The 17,439-nt window shown below is 46.3% G+C and overlaps 1 protein-coding gene and 1 long non-coding RNA gene across 3 annotated transcripts in view; one reads left to right on the forward strand and one right to left on the reverse strand.

The window, feature by feature from the left end:
* Positions 1–11,075, reverse strand: part of LOC119953693 — a 67,233-nt gene extending 56,158 nt beyond the window's left edge. Inside the window, exon 1 of the long non-coding RNA XR_005458078.1 lies at positions 10,948–11,075. This is a non-coding gene — a long non-coding RNA (uncharacterized LOC119953693). The remainder of the gene's footprint in view (positions 1–10,947) is intronic.
* A 371-nt stretch (positions 11,076–11,446) lies between these two features.
* The window catches only part of mllt1a (MLLT1 super elongation complex subunit a), a 116,510-nt gene continuing 110,517 nt past the window's right edge, over positions 11,447–17,439 (forward strand). For both annotated transcript variants that reach the window (XR_005458076.1, XM_038778234.1), the window contains exon 1: positions 11,447–11,568. Coding sequence is in view for 1 of the 2 variants with exons in the window: in XM_038778234.1 (XP_038634162.1) it covers positions 11,557–11,568 (12 nt within the window). In the remaining variant the exon portion in view is untranslated. The remainder of the gene's footprint in view (positions 11,569–17,439) is intronic.

Genomic DNA, 17,439 nt, shown 5'->3' on the forward strand with positions numbered 1-17,439 from the left:
AGTGACTATCTTCTCAGGAACTCTGGCCAGGATTTTCCAGTCCCCGTGTCAGCGGGCATTGTCACAGGCAGGACGGGAATATTTGGAGAGCCATTGACTTACTGGATTTCCAGATTTTCCAGTCCCGTCAGCAACAATGCCCACCGGAAAATCCGACCCTACATGTTTTTATTCCATCAGCAAGGTTTCTGCCCCAGCCAAATTACTGAAACGGCTCTTTAAAAAGTGACACATCTTTTATTTATTTTATTTTTAAAAAAGTTTAGAGTACCCAATTCATTTTTTCCAATTAAGGGCAAATTCAGCGTGTTCAATCCACCTAGCCTGCACATCTTTGGGTTGTGGGGGTGAAACCCACGCAAACACGGGGAGAATGTGCAAACTCCATATGGACAATGACCCAGAGCCAGGATCGATCCTGGGACCTCGACGCCCTGAGGCAGCAGTGCTAACCACTTTGCCGCCGTGCTGCCCGACATCCTTTATGACTGTGACTGTGATAATCGATGCCTCCGTGCCATTCTCAACCTGTCTGCAACTGTAGACCTGGTTGGCTGAAACCACCCTCCTCCAATCCTTCTCCTGTGTCATTCAGTTGGGTGGGACTTCTATCAAAGAATATATCTAAGTCTGCAGATAACATTGTGTTAGGTGGCACAATACCCATAGAATCCCAACAGTTGCAGAAGGTCATTTGGCTCATCAGGCCTGCACCCACCCTCCAAAAGAGCGCCCTACCCAGTCCCACTCCCCCATCCTAACCCACTGAACATGGCCAGTCCACCCAATCTGCACATCTTTGGACAATGGGAGGAAACTGGAGCACCCGGAGGAAACTCACGCAGACACGGGGTGAACGTGCAAATTCCACATAGATATAATGTGTCGTGTACATGGGAGTAGAGTGATATTGGGGTATAGAGAGATTGATTGGGAAAAATTCTGGCAGATGGAGTTCAATGTTGGAAAGTGTGAGGTTATCCACTTTTGAGCCTTAAAAAAACCAAAATAATTTCTTAATGGTGAGAAGCTAGGAATTGTGATGGGACCAAAGGAGCTAGAATGTAAAAAGATAGAATTCATGTTACAGTTGTATGAAGCTCTGGTTAGACCCCATTTAGAACACAATGCCCAGTTCTAGCACTGCACCTCAGGAAAGATAGACCAACCTTGGAGAGGGTGCAGCATTGATTCACCCAAAGTGATACCAAGGATAGAACTGTTAATTATGAGGAAAGGTTACGTAGAGCAGACTTCAATTCCCTTGTGAGGCTGAGAGAGCAAGTGAACAGTGGGCTTTATTAGTCATGAACTTACCTAGCCAGAGATAGTAGTACAGAATGGATGCCGCCTACTAGAGGCCGGCTTATATATGCCCCGGTGTGGTACAGTACCTGGAAGCAGTTCATATCACCACTTCCAGGTCATAGGTCACAGGTTACAGTATTATGCATGCATTATGGTGAATACATTCACCACATGGAGGATTACGGGTGATCTGATTTAGGTGTGAAAAAAAAAATGAAAGCTGGTAAGAGGGGTTTAAAAAAAAACATCCATGGCTAAGCAAGGAGGTTAAGGACAATATAAACACAAAAACGAAAGAATATCTCACAGCTCCAGGAATCCGCGTTCGATCCCGACCCCAGGTCTCTGTCCATGTGGCGTTTGCACATTCACCCCGTGTCAGCATGGGTCTCACCCCCACAACCCAATGATGTGCAGGGTAGGTGGATTAGCCACGCTAAATTGCCCCTTAATTGGAAAAAAAATCTAAAGTATACCATTTTTCAAATGCCAGTGGTAGGCTGGAAGATTGGGAAACTTTCAAACATAAACAAAGCGTTACTTAAAGAGTAATAAAAAGACTATTTTTTATTAAATTATGAATGAAAGCCAGCACAAAATATCAAAAATGATAGCAAAAGCGTCTGTAAGTACATGAAAGGGAAGAGAGTTGCTAAAGTGAATGTTGGTCCCTTGGAAGATGAAACCGGAGAGTTAATAGTGGGCAACATAGAAATGCTGAATCAACATTTTGCTTCAATTTTTATGGTGGAGGATACTAGTACCATTCTTATAGGAATGGGTAATTCAGAGGTAACAGAAGTGTGTAAACGGAAGTGGCAGTGGAGATAGTGGATCCATTAGTTATAATATTCCAAAATTCCCTGGACACGGAAAAGGTTCCAGTGGATTGGAAAAATGCTAATGTGCGAACTCCACAGTGACCCAGAGCCAGGAACGAACCTGAGACCTCGGTGCCGTGAGGCAGCTGTGCTAACCACTGCACCACTATGCTGCCCTGAGGTGGCAATTTTATTCAAAAAGGGAGGGAGGCAGAGTCAGAAATTATAGACCTGTTAGTTTAACATCCGTTGTTGGGAAATTGTTAAAATCCATTATTTTTTTTTGGAGAAATATTTAATTAAGGCATATATAATTGTTAACATCAATTTTCAAGAGGAAAAAACAACAGATTTCGCCCACCCAACTACCAACAACCAAACCAATGTGGCTCACATACACAGTTCCCCGTCCCCCCTTTCCCACTAACTATTTACCACCTCAACCAACCCCCACTGCCTCACTCTTTCCCTTAACCGCCCCCCCCCCCCTCCTTATATCTGCTGACAGCTTAATTTTCTCCAAAGAAGTCAATAACAGCTGCCAACTCCGGGCGAACCCTAGCATCGATCCTCTCAGGGTGTAGTAATCCACGGGAGGCAGGAGTTCCGTCACCACACCAATATTTATTTACAATAACAATATTACAGGAGCAGCTACAAACAGTGCTGCTAGCAGTCTAGTCAACTTAAGACTGGCTCACAAAGCCTACACAGGTGATTATATGGGCCTCCTCAATGAGCTATCATTGAGGGAGCTCATACTCCAATTGGCCAACCAATAAAGCCAATTGGAGTTCATTACACCCCCCCCCCCCCCCCCCAAGGTCCGAGGAATTCCTGCCAGCTGGTATTCCTCTGAGCTTCTTCCTGCTCCTCATGTCTGGGTGTGTCACTTCTGTGTCGTCCGCTGGGTCGTTCTCCGAAGTGGGCGGGGTGCACCTTATAGGTGCCCATCTTTTCCTTGACGACCTCCTTGGAAGTTGTTCTTCCTCCTCCTTGGGGAGAGGTGTCGCGGTGGCCTCGTCAAGCGTGTCCATCTCCGACTCTGACGACTGGATAACGGGATCTGGAGAAATCGGGGCTGGGGTGTGGGTATCCTTTCCGTCTGGGCTATCCCAGCTCGAGGCGGTCCTGCTTCGCCTGGCTCCAGGTGTGGTTCCGCTGCCCTTATTTGGTCTAGGTGTTTCTTCCTATTGAAACCTCATAGAATATGGGCCCTGTTTGGGACTCTACTGTGCCTTTGACCCACGTTGGTCCATTCCCATAATTCTTGACCAAAACCGGTGCCCCCACCTGGAAATGTCTCTGTTGCCGACTATTATCATGCCCCCTGCGTTGGGCCTCCTGTTGTTTCTCCACTTTCCCCGTTAAATTTGGGAAAAGGAGACTCAGCCTCGTTTGCAGCCTCCTTCCCATTAAGAGTTCAGCTGGCGGTATGCCCGTTGTGGAATGTAGTGTGGTCCTGTAATCAAACAGCCAACGGGAGAGCTTTGTGTCCATTGACGCTGCCGGCTGCTTCTTGAGTCCCGCTTTAAGTGTCTGGAACGCTCTCTCTGCCAGGCCGTTGGTCGCTGGATGGTAAGGGGCCGTTTTGATGTGACGGACTCCGTTTTCCTTCAGGAATTTTCCAAATTCCCCACTTGTGAATGCCGTTCCGTTGTCCGACACCAATACCTCCGGAAGTCCATGTGTTGAAAACGAGGCCCTGAGCTTTTCAATTGTCGATGCTGTGCTTGCTGTGTTTACCCGGTGGACGTCCAACCATTTGGAGTGGGCGTCTACTATCACCAAAAACATTGAGCCCATGAAAGGGCCGGCGTGGTCAATATGCAGGCGGGTCCACGGTCTGCCTGGCCATTCCCACGGGTGCAATGGCGCTGCTGGTGGCACTCTTTGCCCCTGTTGACACTCCTGGCACCGACGTACCAAGGCTGCTATGTCTGTGTCCAAACCTGGCCACCAAACGTAGCTTCGAGCTAGCATCTTCATTTTAGACACCCCTGGGTGCCCTTGATGTAACTCGGTTAAGATTGCCTGACGGCCCTGAGCTGGGACGATTACCCGGGCTCCCCATAATAGGATACCGCCTTCTACGGTTATTTGGTCCCTTCTGCTCCAGTATGGGTGCATCTGGGGCTCCACTGGTCTTTCCAGTTCCCTTGTTAGCAATAAATGCTTGCATCTTGGCTAAAACTGGGTCTTTTTGCGTCCACAACCGAATATGTTGTGCGTCTACTGGTAGGGTGTCCAAAAAATGTAGAGTCATTACTGTCTCCACTACTTTTGGTATTTGCGGCGGAGTGTCCAGGAGGGGAAGTCAGCTCAAAGCATCTGCATCTGCTACTCGCGTTCCCGGTCTGTGCTTCAGAACGTATCTATACGCCCCCAGTAGCAATGCCCAGCGTTGGATTCTAGCTGATGCAATCGGGGGTATTAACTGGTCTTCTTTTAATAACCCTAATAACGGCTTATGGTCCGTCACTATGGTGAATTTCCGCCCGTACAGATACTGGTGAAATGTTTTTACTGCGAATATCACCGCCAGTCCTTCCTTCTCGATTTGGGCGTACTTCCTCTCACCCATCGCCGAGGTCCTCAAAGCATAGGCTATTGGCCGTTCTTCCCCATTCCTTCCTCTATGGGCTAAGACGGCTCCTACCCCATAGGGGGATGCATCACAAGTGACCACCAACTCCTTCCTTGGGTCATAATGCTCTAGGACATTTTCGGATGACAGCTGTTCCTTAATGTCCCTAAATGCTCAGTTTTGCCGGGCGGACCATTTCCATTCTTGCCCCTTTTTTAGTAGCTGGTGGAGGGGTTCTAGGATGGGCGCCCTATTTTCAATAAATTTTCCATAATAGGTTACCAACCCTAGAAATGATCGTAAGTCCTGGACCATGATGGGAGCTGGGGCTTCTTTTATTGCCCGTACTCTGTCTTCTAATGGGTGTAAGCCTGGCTCGTCTACTTTATATCCCAGGTACGTCACTTGTGGGGCCAGAAAAACACATTTTTCCCTTTTTACCGTACGCCTGCCTTTGCGAAACGCCTGAGCACTTCCTCCAGGTTCCTTAAGTGTTCCCTGTTTGTCCTACCCGTGATTAAGACATCGTCCAAATAAATCGCCACCTGCGGTAGTCCCTGCAGAATATTTTCCATCGTACGCTGGAATATAGCGCAGGCTGATGACACTCCGAAAGGTAGCCTAGTGTAACGAAAAAGGCCCTTCAGAGTGTTGATCGTAGCGAACTTCTGGGAGCCCTTGTCCAGTTTTAACTGCAGGTAGGCGTGGCTCATGTCCAGTTTCGTGAACAAAAGCCCACCTGCCAATTTGGCATATAGGTCGTCTATTTTCGGGATTGGGTATTTGTCCAGCAGTGCGTATTTGTTTACCGTCTGTTTGAAATCTCCACAGAGACGTATAGCGGGTCGTCTGGCTTCAAAATTGGTACCACCGGCGCTGCCCATTCCGAGAACTGTACTGGTCTGATAATGCCGTCACGCCGTAACCTTTCTATTTCGTCATCTACTTTCTTCCTTAATGCAAAAGGTACCGGCCTGGCCTTACAAAATTTCGGAAGGGCTTCTGGGTCCACGTGCAAAGTTGCTTTGGCGCCTATGATTTCCCCCAAACCTTCTTGGAAGACCTCAGGGTATTTTTGGAGTACTCCACTCAACTGCCCACTTGCACTCTGGAAAAGTTTAATCCAATCTAATTTTAGGTCTTTCAGCCAGTTCTGTCCAATTAAGCTCGGTCCGGAGCCCTCTACTATAGTCAACGGTAATCTGAGCAATTGTTTCTCATATTCCACGGGTACATGAGTCGTGCCTAGAACTTCCAGGGGTTCCCCCTGTAGGTTTTAAGTTTCGTCAATGTTTTTGTTAGGGTTAGTGGCTGGAGTCCATCTTTGATTTTTCTAAATGCTGCCACTCCCATTACTGATACGGCCGCACCCGTGTCTATTTCCATTATTGTCGGCCGCCTGTTCACCGTGGGGTAATCCTAATGGGTTCTGCTTTCTTCGTTGCAATATTATATAATTGTTCCCCTTCGGAGGAGGATGGGGCGTCTAGGTTGTGTACTTCCCTGCGTCTCCACCTGCTATTCGTCTTTTGCCACCTCCTTCTAGGGTTTCTGTCGTTGTTACCCCACTCTGTCTGGTGCCAGAAACGGTCCTTCTCTGTTGGGGGAGCCTCAGCCGGTACTCCCCTCTGTCTCCAGTTAGTCGTGGCAGACTTGGTGGCAGTTCTGGGGTTTTCCTTTTTCCCTCTATTCCTCAGGTTTTTCCTGAGAGCGGCTATCTGGTAGCAGGACCCATTGTGGTAGTCCCTCTCACAGGTATCTACCTCCATTGGCATGCTCTGTAGTTCCTGCACCCCACTTGCTGCCTTTTCTAGGGACAGTGCGAGCTGTAACGCCTGATTGCAGTCTAGCTCCGTTTCCGCCAACAGGCGTTTCTGTATTGTGAGGTCGTTTATACCACACACTAACCGGTCCCGAAGCATTTCATTTAGCGTCGGGCCAAACTCACATTTTTCCGCCAGCCTTCTCAGGCAGGTCAAGAAATTTGTGACCGACTCCCTGTCTTCCCACTTCGCTGTGTAGAATCTGTACCTACGCAAAATGAGGGGTGGTTTTGGGTCGTAGTGCTCTTTCACCAATTCCGTTACTTCTTGGAAAGATTTCGTGTCTGGCGCATCGGGATAAGTCAGACTACGTATAATGGTGAAAGCTGAGGGTCCCCACGCCGACAGCAGAATAAGCCATCTCCTTTCATCCGTCAGTATATAATTTACCCGGAAGAAGCAACACATTCTCTCCACATACTGGGACCAGTCCTCAATAGCCGGGTCGAATGCCTCTAACCTTCCAAAAAACGGCATTTTTAATATGGCAAGGCTTATCCTCCGAGTGCGGCAGCTGGTCTCCGCAAAATTCTTAGTTTACCTCGTCGCCACTGTAGTAATCCACGGGAGGCAGGAGTTCCGTCACCACACCAATATTTATTTACAATAATGATATTACAGGAGCAGCTACAAACAGTGCTGCTAGCAGCCCAGTCAACTTAAGACTGGCTCACAAAGTCTACACAGGTGATTATATGGGCCTCCTCAATGAGCTATCATTGAGGGAGCTAATACTCCAATTGACCAACCAATAAAGCCAATTGGAGTTCATTACACAAGGCTACTTAATCTTCTCAAGCCTGAGAAACCCGGCCATGTCACTGACCCATAACCCCGATTTTGGGGGGTTCCGAGTGCCTCCACGCCAATAAGATCTGTCTCTGGGCTACCAGGGAGGCAAACAGATCAGCCTCTCTCGCCCCCTGGACACCCGGGTCTTCATTTGCGCCCGGCAGACGATCTTGAATTGTATCAGGCTAAGTCTGGCACACGACAAGGATGCATTAACTCTACTCAGGGCATCCACCCACAACCCCGCCTCTATTACCTTGCCCAACTTGGAATCCATTATTAAGGAAGGAATATCAGGACATTTTGAAAGTGAAAACGCAATCCATCAGAGTCAGCATGGTTTTATGAAGGATAAATCATGGGGGCGATGCTCCGAGCCCCGTCAGGCCGGAGTATCGCTGCAACCGCGCCACGACTCCCCGAAGCCCCAACGTCGGCGCGTGATTCTCCGAGGTGCGGAGAATCGGTGGCATTTGCGCCGGCGGGTTTGGCGCGGCACTGGCCGCAGGCTGCTGGAATTGGCGGGGCCACCGATTCTCCGGCCCGATACGACAGAGTCCCGCCGTCACCGTGCACCCCTGGTCACTGCCGGCGGGAACTCTGCGGGAAGAGTCGGGGTGCAGCAGCCTGTGAGGGTGGGGGGGAAGAGGGGGGCTCCTTCACCGGGGGGGGGGGGGGGCCTCCGATGGGGTCTGGCCCATGATCGGGGCCTCTGTGGGGGCCAGAATCGTATGTAACCGGGCCGTGTTTGTGCCATCGGGACGGCGCGAACACTTGGGCCCTATAGTAGAGAATCGCCCCCATGTTTGACTAATTTGCCAGAGTTCTTTGAAGATGGAACAAGCCAAATGGATAATGGGGATCCTGTAGATGTAGTATCTCAGGACTTCCAGAAGGCATTTGACAAGGTGCAACACAGAAGGTTAATATACAAGGTTAGATCACACATGGTTGGGCTAATTTATTAGCTTGGATAGATGGCTGGTTAACAGACAGAAGAGAGTTGGGATAAATAGACTTTTCCTGGACTGCAAGATGTAACTTGTGGGGTGCCACAGGATTTGATCCTTAGGCTCCAACTATTTACAATCTATATTAAAGACATGGATACAGGGATAGAAGATTCTACGGTCAAATTTGCAAATGGCACTAAAATAGATGGGACAGTAAGTTGCAATTCGGAAATAAGAACCTTATAAATGGAAATAGATAGGTTAGGTGATTGGGCCAAAATGTGACAAATGGAGTTAACGTGGATAAGTGTGAGGTCATCCACTTTGATTCGAAAATCTGAATGGCAACTTATTATCTAAATGGGGAGAGACTTCAGGGTGCTCCAGTGCAGAGGGATCTGGGTGTCCTCGTGCATGAGTCACAGAAAATTAGCATGCAGGTGGAGCATAATAATGAAAGTGAATGGAATGTTGGCATTTAGAGCAAACGGAATAGAGTATAAAGGATAGGAAGTGTAAGGCATTGGTTAGATCGCACCTGGAGTATTGTGGACAGTTTTGGTCCCCTTATTTCTGGAAAGATGTAATGGCATTGGAGACAGTTCAGGGGAGGTTCACTAGATTGATTCCACAGATGAGGGGTTTGTCTTATGACGAGAGATTGAGCAGTTTAGGACAATACTCTCTAGAATTTAGAAGAATTTAGTGGGGCAATTTAGTGTAGCCAATCCACCTAACCTGCACATCTTTGGGTTGTGGGGGTGAAACCCATGCAGACATGGGAGAATGTGCAAACTCCACACATACAGTAACCCAGGGCCAGGATCGAACCCAGGTCCTCAGCGCGTAGGCAACAGTGCTAACCATTGCCGCCCTTGATTTATACAGATTCAACATGCCACCCTTGTCCTTACACTCTATACCCCAATTAATAAAGCCCAAGATATTGTATGTTTTATTAACTATTCTTTCAACCTGTCTGCTACTTTCAATGATTTTTAGCACATATACACTCAGGTCCCTCTGCTCCTGCACCTCTTTATTTTATATCGTCTCCCCATGTCCTTCCGACCAAAATTAATCACTTCATATTTCTCTGCATTGAATTTCGTCGGCCACTTGTCCACCCATTTTACCACCTTGTCTATGTTCTTTTGAAGGTCAACCCGATCTTCCTCACAGTTCACAATGCTTCCCAGTTTTGTTCCCTGTGCAACATGGTCTAGGTCATTAGTGTACATCAGGAAAAGCGACTGTCTGTGTGGAGTTTTCACATTCACCCAATGTCTGCGTGGGTCTCACCCCCACACCAAAGATGTGCAGGGTAGGTGGATTGGCCACGCTAAATTGCCCCTTAATTGGAAAAAAAAAATGAATTGGCTATTCTGAATTCATAAAAAAGGTAAAGCAAGCTCCAGACACGAACTCCGGGGGAACTGCACTGCAAACCTACTGCCAGCACGAAAAACGCCCATTGACCATTACTTTTGTTTCCTGTCGCTCTGCCAACTCCATACCCATGTTGCGGCTGTCTGTTTAATCGATAACTTTGCTCACAAGTCTGTTGCGTGGCACAGTATCAAATGTCTTTTGGAAGTCCATGTACACCACACCAACAGCATTACCCTGTCTCTCTTGCCGCTTCAGCGCGTTAGCTGAACATGATTTCCCCTTAAGAAATCCATGTTGTCTTTTTAATTAACCTTCATGTGACCATTTAACTATTTTTGCCCCCAGTTATTTTTTTTTCTCTGGACATTTCCCCTACACCCTGGTCTAAGGTTGCTCACTGTCATGATATGCAAACATGCAGCTAATTAATACATAGGACACGACCAATGAGCAGTCAGAAAACTCAGGGTGGTATCTCACTATAAAATGGATGAGGCACTCACACCCCACCTCTTTTCCACAGACCAACATCTCCCGAGTGAGACAGGGTGTATCCTCAGCATCACACCCCAGCACGTGGCTTAGAGCAAGGCTGGTTCAGTTAGACTGAGTTACTACATTTAGATTAGCAGAGAGTCAAACTCATTGAGAAGTGTGCTAACAGGTCAATAAAACACATTGAACTCACTTCAATGTCTGGAGCATCTTTTACTCAAAACTGCATCAAGTGGCAGCTTGTGTTATTCCAAATTACATAACACAACACTCACCCCTGGAACTTCGCCATGTCTGCATCGACTCTCACAACCTTCTACAGATGTGCCATAGAGAGCATCCTATCCGGCTGCATTACAGCCTGGTATGGCAACTGCTTGGCCCAAGATCGCAAGAAACTGCAGTGTGGTGAACTCAGCCCAACGCATCACACAAGCTTGCAATCCTCCCATTGATTCTGTATACACCTCCCGCTGCCATCAGGTAGAAGATACAGACGTCTGCAGACCCGCACATCCAGACATAGGAACAGCTTCTTCCCCACAGCTATCAGACTCCTCAACGACTCTCCCTTGGACTGATATGTTCCCTGTAAGAACACTATTCACAACGCCCTATGTTGCCCTTGTTTGGATTGTTCTGCACTGTAACCAATCACTATTTGTTGATTTTTTTTTGTCTACTGCGTACATACTGTGTACATTCTCTCGGCTGTAGAAAAATACTTTCCCCTGTACTTTGGTACATGTGACAATAAATATCAATCAATCCATCACCTTGAGCCAAACGTTATGTTGCCTGAGGGTGTTTACTAACCCCAACTTGACACCGCCCCCTCCCGGGATCCTGCCAGTGACTCTGGGCCAGCTCCACCCACACAGAGAATGGGGAGCCTGAAACTGCACATTCCCAGCACTCCCCAATCCACACTTCCGCGTGAAGAGAGCAGCCAATCCGCGGCGGGCGCAGGAGGCGGGCCATCGAGCCCATCCCCTCCTTCCCTCCGGCCGCCACCCATTGGCCAAGCCGCCGAGCCGCTCCAGCCCAGCCCGTCCATTGGCCGGCGCCGCCTGTCAATCATCGTCGCGAGGGGGAGGCGGGCGCGCGGCGGCGGGAAGTCCCGCCTCCACCCGGTGCTGATTGGTCGGGACCCGGCCGCCCGGCCCCGCCCACGGATCCAACGTCCCGTGATTGGCCGCGGCGACGTTCTGTTTTGGAACGTTGCCGAGTGTCAATGTAACAAGTCGGCGCTGCTTCCGCTCCGGGCTCGGCCTGGGATACAATGCGAGTGTGAGCCGGGGACGGGGAGGGGGGCCAGGCGGCCAAGGGAGAGGCACCGGCGCCGGTGTGGGGGGGAGGGTTAAGCCGAGGCCGAGGGCGACGCCATGGACAATCAGGTAGAGTCACCGCCGAGGCGGCTGCAGGCTCGCCCACTCCCGCTGTCCCACATGCATTTTTAAGCTGCAGATCCCTCAGGCCTCTGGGGCGAGTGTGAGGAGAGTGAGTGCAGGCTGCTGACTGATGGAATGTCTCCAATTCATCCTCGATTACCCTGTGTGCAGAAGGAGCACCTAATGCATTAAAGCCAATGCTGACCACCCCCTGATCCAAACCATTGAGGGAGGGGGGAGGTGCAGTCTATATACAAAATCTCTGTGAGGGGTTTAGTTGACAGGTACCTGATTGGAAAAGGCTAACTCCTGTACATCTTTCTGGAAGGCCGACTGTAATCTCTGGAGCCCCTGAATTAGATTCTATGTATTTTTGCTGGTTGTGGCTTTTAAGAAGGGAAGAGTTGTTTTTTAAGGCTTCTGCCTCTGTTGAGAATAAAGATAAAGATGTGTGGTTGGTCTTTAGCAGAAGAATTTGAAGCAGGGATTTTGTGTAAGGAGTCATGCAGCAATAAAATGGCAGTTAACATTTAAAAAAGGATCTTTGTCAAGATGTTCAAGCAAGTTGCGTAGTAGCAATCCAGTTTAGCCATTAGGATGCTGAAATTATTAGTAACCAGAATTGAAGCCTAGTAGTCACATCTTGAAGCATGTATTAAATATGTGAGCACGTTGTGGATAGATATAAGATTTCTTAGTGTTTGTACATAACTAAAGACGTTTAAGATTAAAGTTTGATTGGACCCTCTGAATTGGTGTTTAACAAGTTGACAGTTCGGGAATCCACAAAATATGTGTTCCTTCTGAACAATTATGAAAAAAACAACTTGGTAGTTGTTTAAAGAATATTCTACTTGTAAATATACCACTATTACCTGGCTAATGGCACATTGGGTACTGTTTGATTTCAACTTGTGAACCAGCCCTCTTTAAAATGATTTTCATATTTGCAATATAGCGCAATGACTAACAACAGTGGCTGCTGGTGAATGGATTACTGTGACATTTTAAATTCTTTCCAGTGCTGTGCAAACAAATCAGCAGTTGCTGATACTAATTTTACATGGCAACGCATATTTGAATTTACATCAAAGGTGTATAGTTTTCCATCTCATTTGCAGAACTGTCCTATTAAAATATTTGCAACAAAAAAAAGCTAATTACTCACAGGACATTGCCAAGCAGTTCTTCCGATTCTCCTGGTTTAAATACATCATTTTTCAGAGCCTGAAAGAGCCCCGGTTATGACAAATAGAATATTTTCTGAACAGTGGTGTGATCTGCAGCATATTTTAATTGGTAAAGTTGACTGTAACTATCTTATGAATCTGTCCTTTTATCCAGTCAATTTTGTTTATGAATGCTTGCACTAACAACTACATGGTTTTTACATCAGTGTTGTCTTTGATATTGAACTTGAAATATGGCTAATTTTATTTTTTTTCTCTGACTACTTTCAACTAGAATTCTGCCCGAATTTAACAAGAGTTTTAGATTTTGTTTGGTTTTCTTTTCTTGCCCTTTCTTGAAGGTGGCGATTTACGCTAAGATTTGGATTTGCAAGTGGTGGGAACCTTGAGGTACCTCATCAAATAGTGATTCTTAATGTTTGAACAAGGACAGTGACTGTTGGCAATTGGGTGGCTCAGCCTGATCCCATGGTCACCCAAAGTTCGCACATGTACTTCTCGGTGACGTAGTGGGAGCCCTGATTGATGTAAACCCCTCCCTCACTCCTTGGCTTGGAGAGGTTAATTGGGTATCAGGTCAGGAAATCTTTTGTATCAAATTTAGCAGCTGTGGTTCAGTAATGGTAGTTTTGCTTCTTGAGATAGAATGGTTGACGCCCCACTCTAGATCCCTGAGCGTGCACACAACAAGGTGACACTCTGTTGCACTGTTGAGGAAGTGGTGCTCTGTTAGAGAAACCACATTCCAGATCAACTGACGCCACATTTGCCCCCTTGAGCAGTTGTACAAGATCCCTAGTTGAAGAACAACAAAGGAGTTCTCCCAGGCAATATTTATTCATCAACCAACATTAAAACAGATGATCTATAGAATCCCAACAGTGCAAAAGGAGGTCATTTGATCCATCAAGTCTGCACTGACCCTCCGAAAGAACACTATCCAGAACCACTCCCCTGCAACCCTGCGCATTGATCATGGCCAATCCACCTAACCTGCACTTCTTTGGTCTGTGGGAGGAAACTAGAGCACCCGGAGGAAACCCATGCAGACACTGGGAGAAGATGAAACTCCACACAGACATTCACCCAAGGCTGGGTTTGAACCGGGTCCCTGATGCTGTGAGGCAGCTGTGCTAGGTGCTGTGAGGCAGTAGTGCTAACCACTGTGACGCACCTTGATCTTGTTATTTATCTCATTGCTGCATGTGGAACCTTGCTGTGTGTATGTCTGTTGCTGCGTTTCTCTGCATTGCAGCAGTAACTGTACTTTAAATGTGCATCATTAGCCTTTGGGATGTTCTGTGGTTGTGGAAAGCACTATATAAATGCAAGTCTGTCTTTAAATGCTGCAAACCATTTTGTATTTTAGCTCGATCACACTGTGCTGTAAATATGTAAGATGCACAGGCAATTTTGTAAAGTAAATTTCTCAAGATTGGTAATATATGGATGGCATTAGCTTCTAAAAATAAAGGATACATTTAGCATTGGATAAACAGATTAGCATTACAGCCAGGTAAAGATTTAACATTTTCCTTATGGAATAATGAGTTTTCGGGAAATATGTTCATAAAGACTGAACTACCTGCACAAGCAATGTTTTATTTATAGTTCGCAAACTTCACCGTAGACCCCATTTGGTAGGGTTATTTTGAATTTTTGTGCTGCTTTCTTAAGCTTGAGTGTGTTTTAAAGCTGTAGCTTTAATTATGTTCATTTGGTTCTTCAGGAACTATACCAGGGAAGTTCTTGAGAAGATTTTGGGGTTAGGAAATTTGTATAATTCTGATACAAATGTTTAAGAATCTCTTCTCTCCCTGCTGCCTTTCGCTATTTTCAGCCCTTTGAATGAAAGGTTTCGACACGAGTTCTACCGCTGTGTATGGATGTTTATAAGATTGCTAAAAAACTTAATTGGTTAGACCGTTGTAGCATTTTCTGATTAAAAAAATAATAATAATAATTTTGCTACAGAAGAATTTGGGTAATAGTTTATATTAAAGATGGTATTTAAGCTAAAGTGAGTATGGGTTTGGAGCTTTATTGTGGGGGTGGGGATGGTGTGTGCTGTTGGAGAGGGTGAGAATTGTGTCGTCAAGTCGGATGGGCCAGCCATTCTGACTGTTAATGATGGTCTAGGTTGGACAGTGCGGAGGATTGTTGACTTGTTTCAGAAAGTTCCTTTGGGCCTTTGCACAAGATGTGGGGTGACGCTAAATACCTGCATTCACATGTCTGGCGCTCCACCCAGTCGGATGGGAGCTGGATAATTCAGACAGCGATGAAGTGGGATGACCTTGAATATTTGTTTTGTTGCTTCTGAATGCTTAACATCTGAGTAGCCCTCAAATTCCTGGTCTCAGAAGCAACAAAGGAGTGAAGCACGTGTACAAGGTCAGTTGGTGAGATTTGCTGAGAGGCCCCAGAATAAACCTCGTCTGATTCAGTGATGATGAGAAAAGTGTAACTTGGACCACTAACTTTATGGGAAATTCTTGTATTATTTTTTAATGAGTAGGAGCGATGAATGTCAAGGTAAACTATGCTGAGATTTACTGCAGTCATTTAATGTGTGTGTGGGTTCACTGACCTCCAATGACTCCTTCTCTGCTGAAGCCTCACTTAAACCCCTCATCCTTGTATTCAAATCTCCTCATGACTTCACCTCTGTGACTTTAACCACCCCTTTTACTTCCAAGAACTATATCTCTCCAACTCAGGCCTTGTATATCTTCTACTTGCTTTGCCTGCGTCGGAGACCAGGGGCTCTGCAATTCCCGTCCTAAACATCTCCGCCATTAAGTCCTGGCTTGAATCCTACTTCATCGAGCGACCTTTCTTCTAATATCTCCTTCTTAAGCTAGGTGTTAACATTTGATTGATTATGCTTGTGTGAAGCACCTTGGGACATTTTTCCCATATTACAAATTGTATACAAATTGTTGTAAAATCGCCTCACTGATTAATCAGCTCACTTTTTGTGGAAGATTGAAGAAATGCACATGTTGGGGGTCACAATATCAAGTTCATATACCTGGGGAGTGTCACTGTTACATTGCCTGTGTTACACTACCGTACCCCAGTTCTGATGAAATGCTAGCTCTGTTTCTCACCACAGACGCTGCTTGATCTGCTGAGTGTCTCCAGCATTTTTTTTGTTTTATTATTTCAGATTTCCAGCATCCGCGGTATTTTACTTTAGTTGTTCCACTGCTGTAGCGAATGGAACCTCCTCATCGTGAGGAGATCGGTGACAGATACTAGAGAGAGCATCTCGGGCAGAACTGAAATTTGTAATAGACCCCGTAAAATAAACTTGCTTGTTCGATGCGGGAGGTTTTAAGAAGTGACTAAGAGGAGGAGAGAGGGATGGAGTTGTTTTGTGAGGAACTCCAAGAGCTTTGGGGCTGAGGCAGCTGAAGACATGACTGCCTATGGTAGAGTGATGAAATCAGATAGAATCATCGAATAATAAAGCTCAGAATGGGGGCCATTTGGCCCATTGTGTTTATACTGGCTACTGGGAAGAGCTATTCAGTTCACCTCATTTCCTTCTCTTTTCTCAGTTGTGCAAATTATTTGCCCTTCAGTATTTATCTGATTTTCCTTTGAGGGTTACTGTTCAATCTTCTGTACTCTTCCACCACATTTTTCCATGTGTCACCTGTTGCTCTTCTGCCAATCACCTTAAATCTATCTCCTCCGGGCACTATCCCTCTGCTCCTGGAAACAGTTTCTCCCCATATCAGACGGCACCTCTTGTGTCGAATTTCCTGTGTCTCCAGGTTCTTCACATAACTGACGTCCCTCATCCCTGGTACCATTCTACTAAATCTCTTCAAGGCCTTAATCTCCTCAGTAAAGTGCGAGATCTAGAATTGGTCTCAACATACCAGGTGGGGCCTAACCACAGTTCCATTAAGGTTCCGTGTAATGTCCTTGCTTTTATACTCCACCCCTCTATTTATAAAACCAAAGATTCCCCCATATTCTCAACCCATGTCTGATCATCTTCAAAGATTTGTATAGGTTAACCCCCCACGTTATAAATTAGTTAACCTATTTATATTATATTCCTGATTGTTTTCTTGCCAGATTATAAAATTGTGCACTTGTGAATGGTTTGCTTTAGCACACTGGGCTAAATAGCTGGCTTGTAAAGCAGAACAAGGCAGTAGCATGGGTTCAATTCCCGTACCGGCCTCCCCGAACAGGCGCTGGAATGTGGCGACTAGGGGCTTTTCACAGTAACTTAATTGAAGCCTACTTGTGACAATAAGCGATTTTCTTTTTTATTTTTCTACGTCTCTGCATTAAGTTTCGTCTGCCTTGTGTTTGTTCACCAAACTAGCTACATCCTGAAGTCTTTTGCTATTCTCATTGTTCAGTACGTTTCCAAGTTTTGTGTCACCTGCATTTTTTTGAAACTATGCCCTGTTTACCCAGGTCCAAGTGATTAATAGAAATTAAAAGAACAAGTGGTTCTAATCAATTTACACTTTTTTTTAATTTGAAGTGGTGTGCAGGCGATTTAGGTGCATGGTCCCTTTAAATTTCTTTGCACGGGGTGCACATTCATGGTAGCTTGAAGGGCCATCTTATGCATGGACTGCCCGGGAGCTGTGGGATTGCTGTGCGGCCACGCAGTTTAGACAGAACATTTGTCCTAATACTAATCCCTGGGGAC

The sequence above is a fragment of the Scyliorhinus canicula genome, chromosome 18 (genome assembly GCF_902713615.1).
Source record: "Scyliorhinus canicula chromosome 18, sScyCan1.1, whole genome shotgun sequence".
NCBI lineage: Eukaryota > Metazoa > Chordata > Chondrichthyes > Carcharhiniformes > Scyliorhinidae > Scyliorhinus > Scyliorhinus canicula.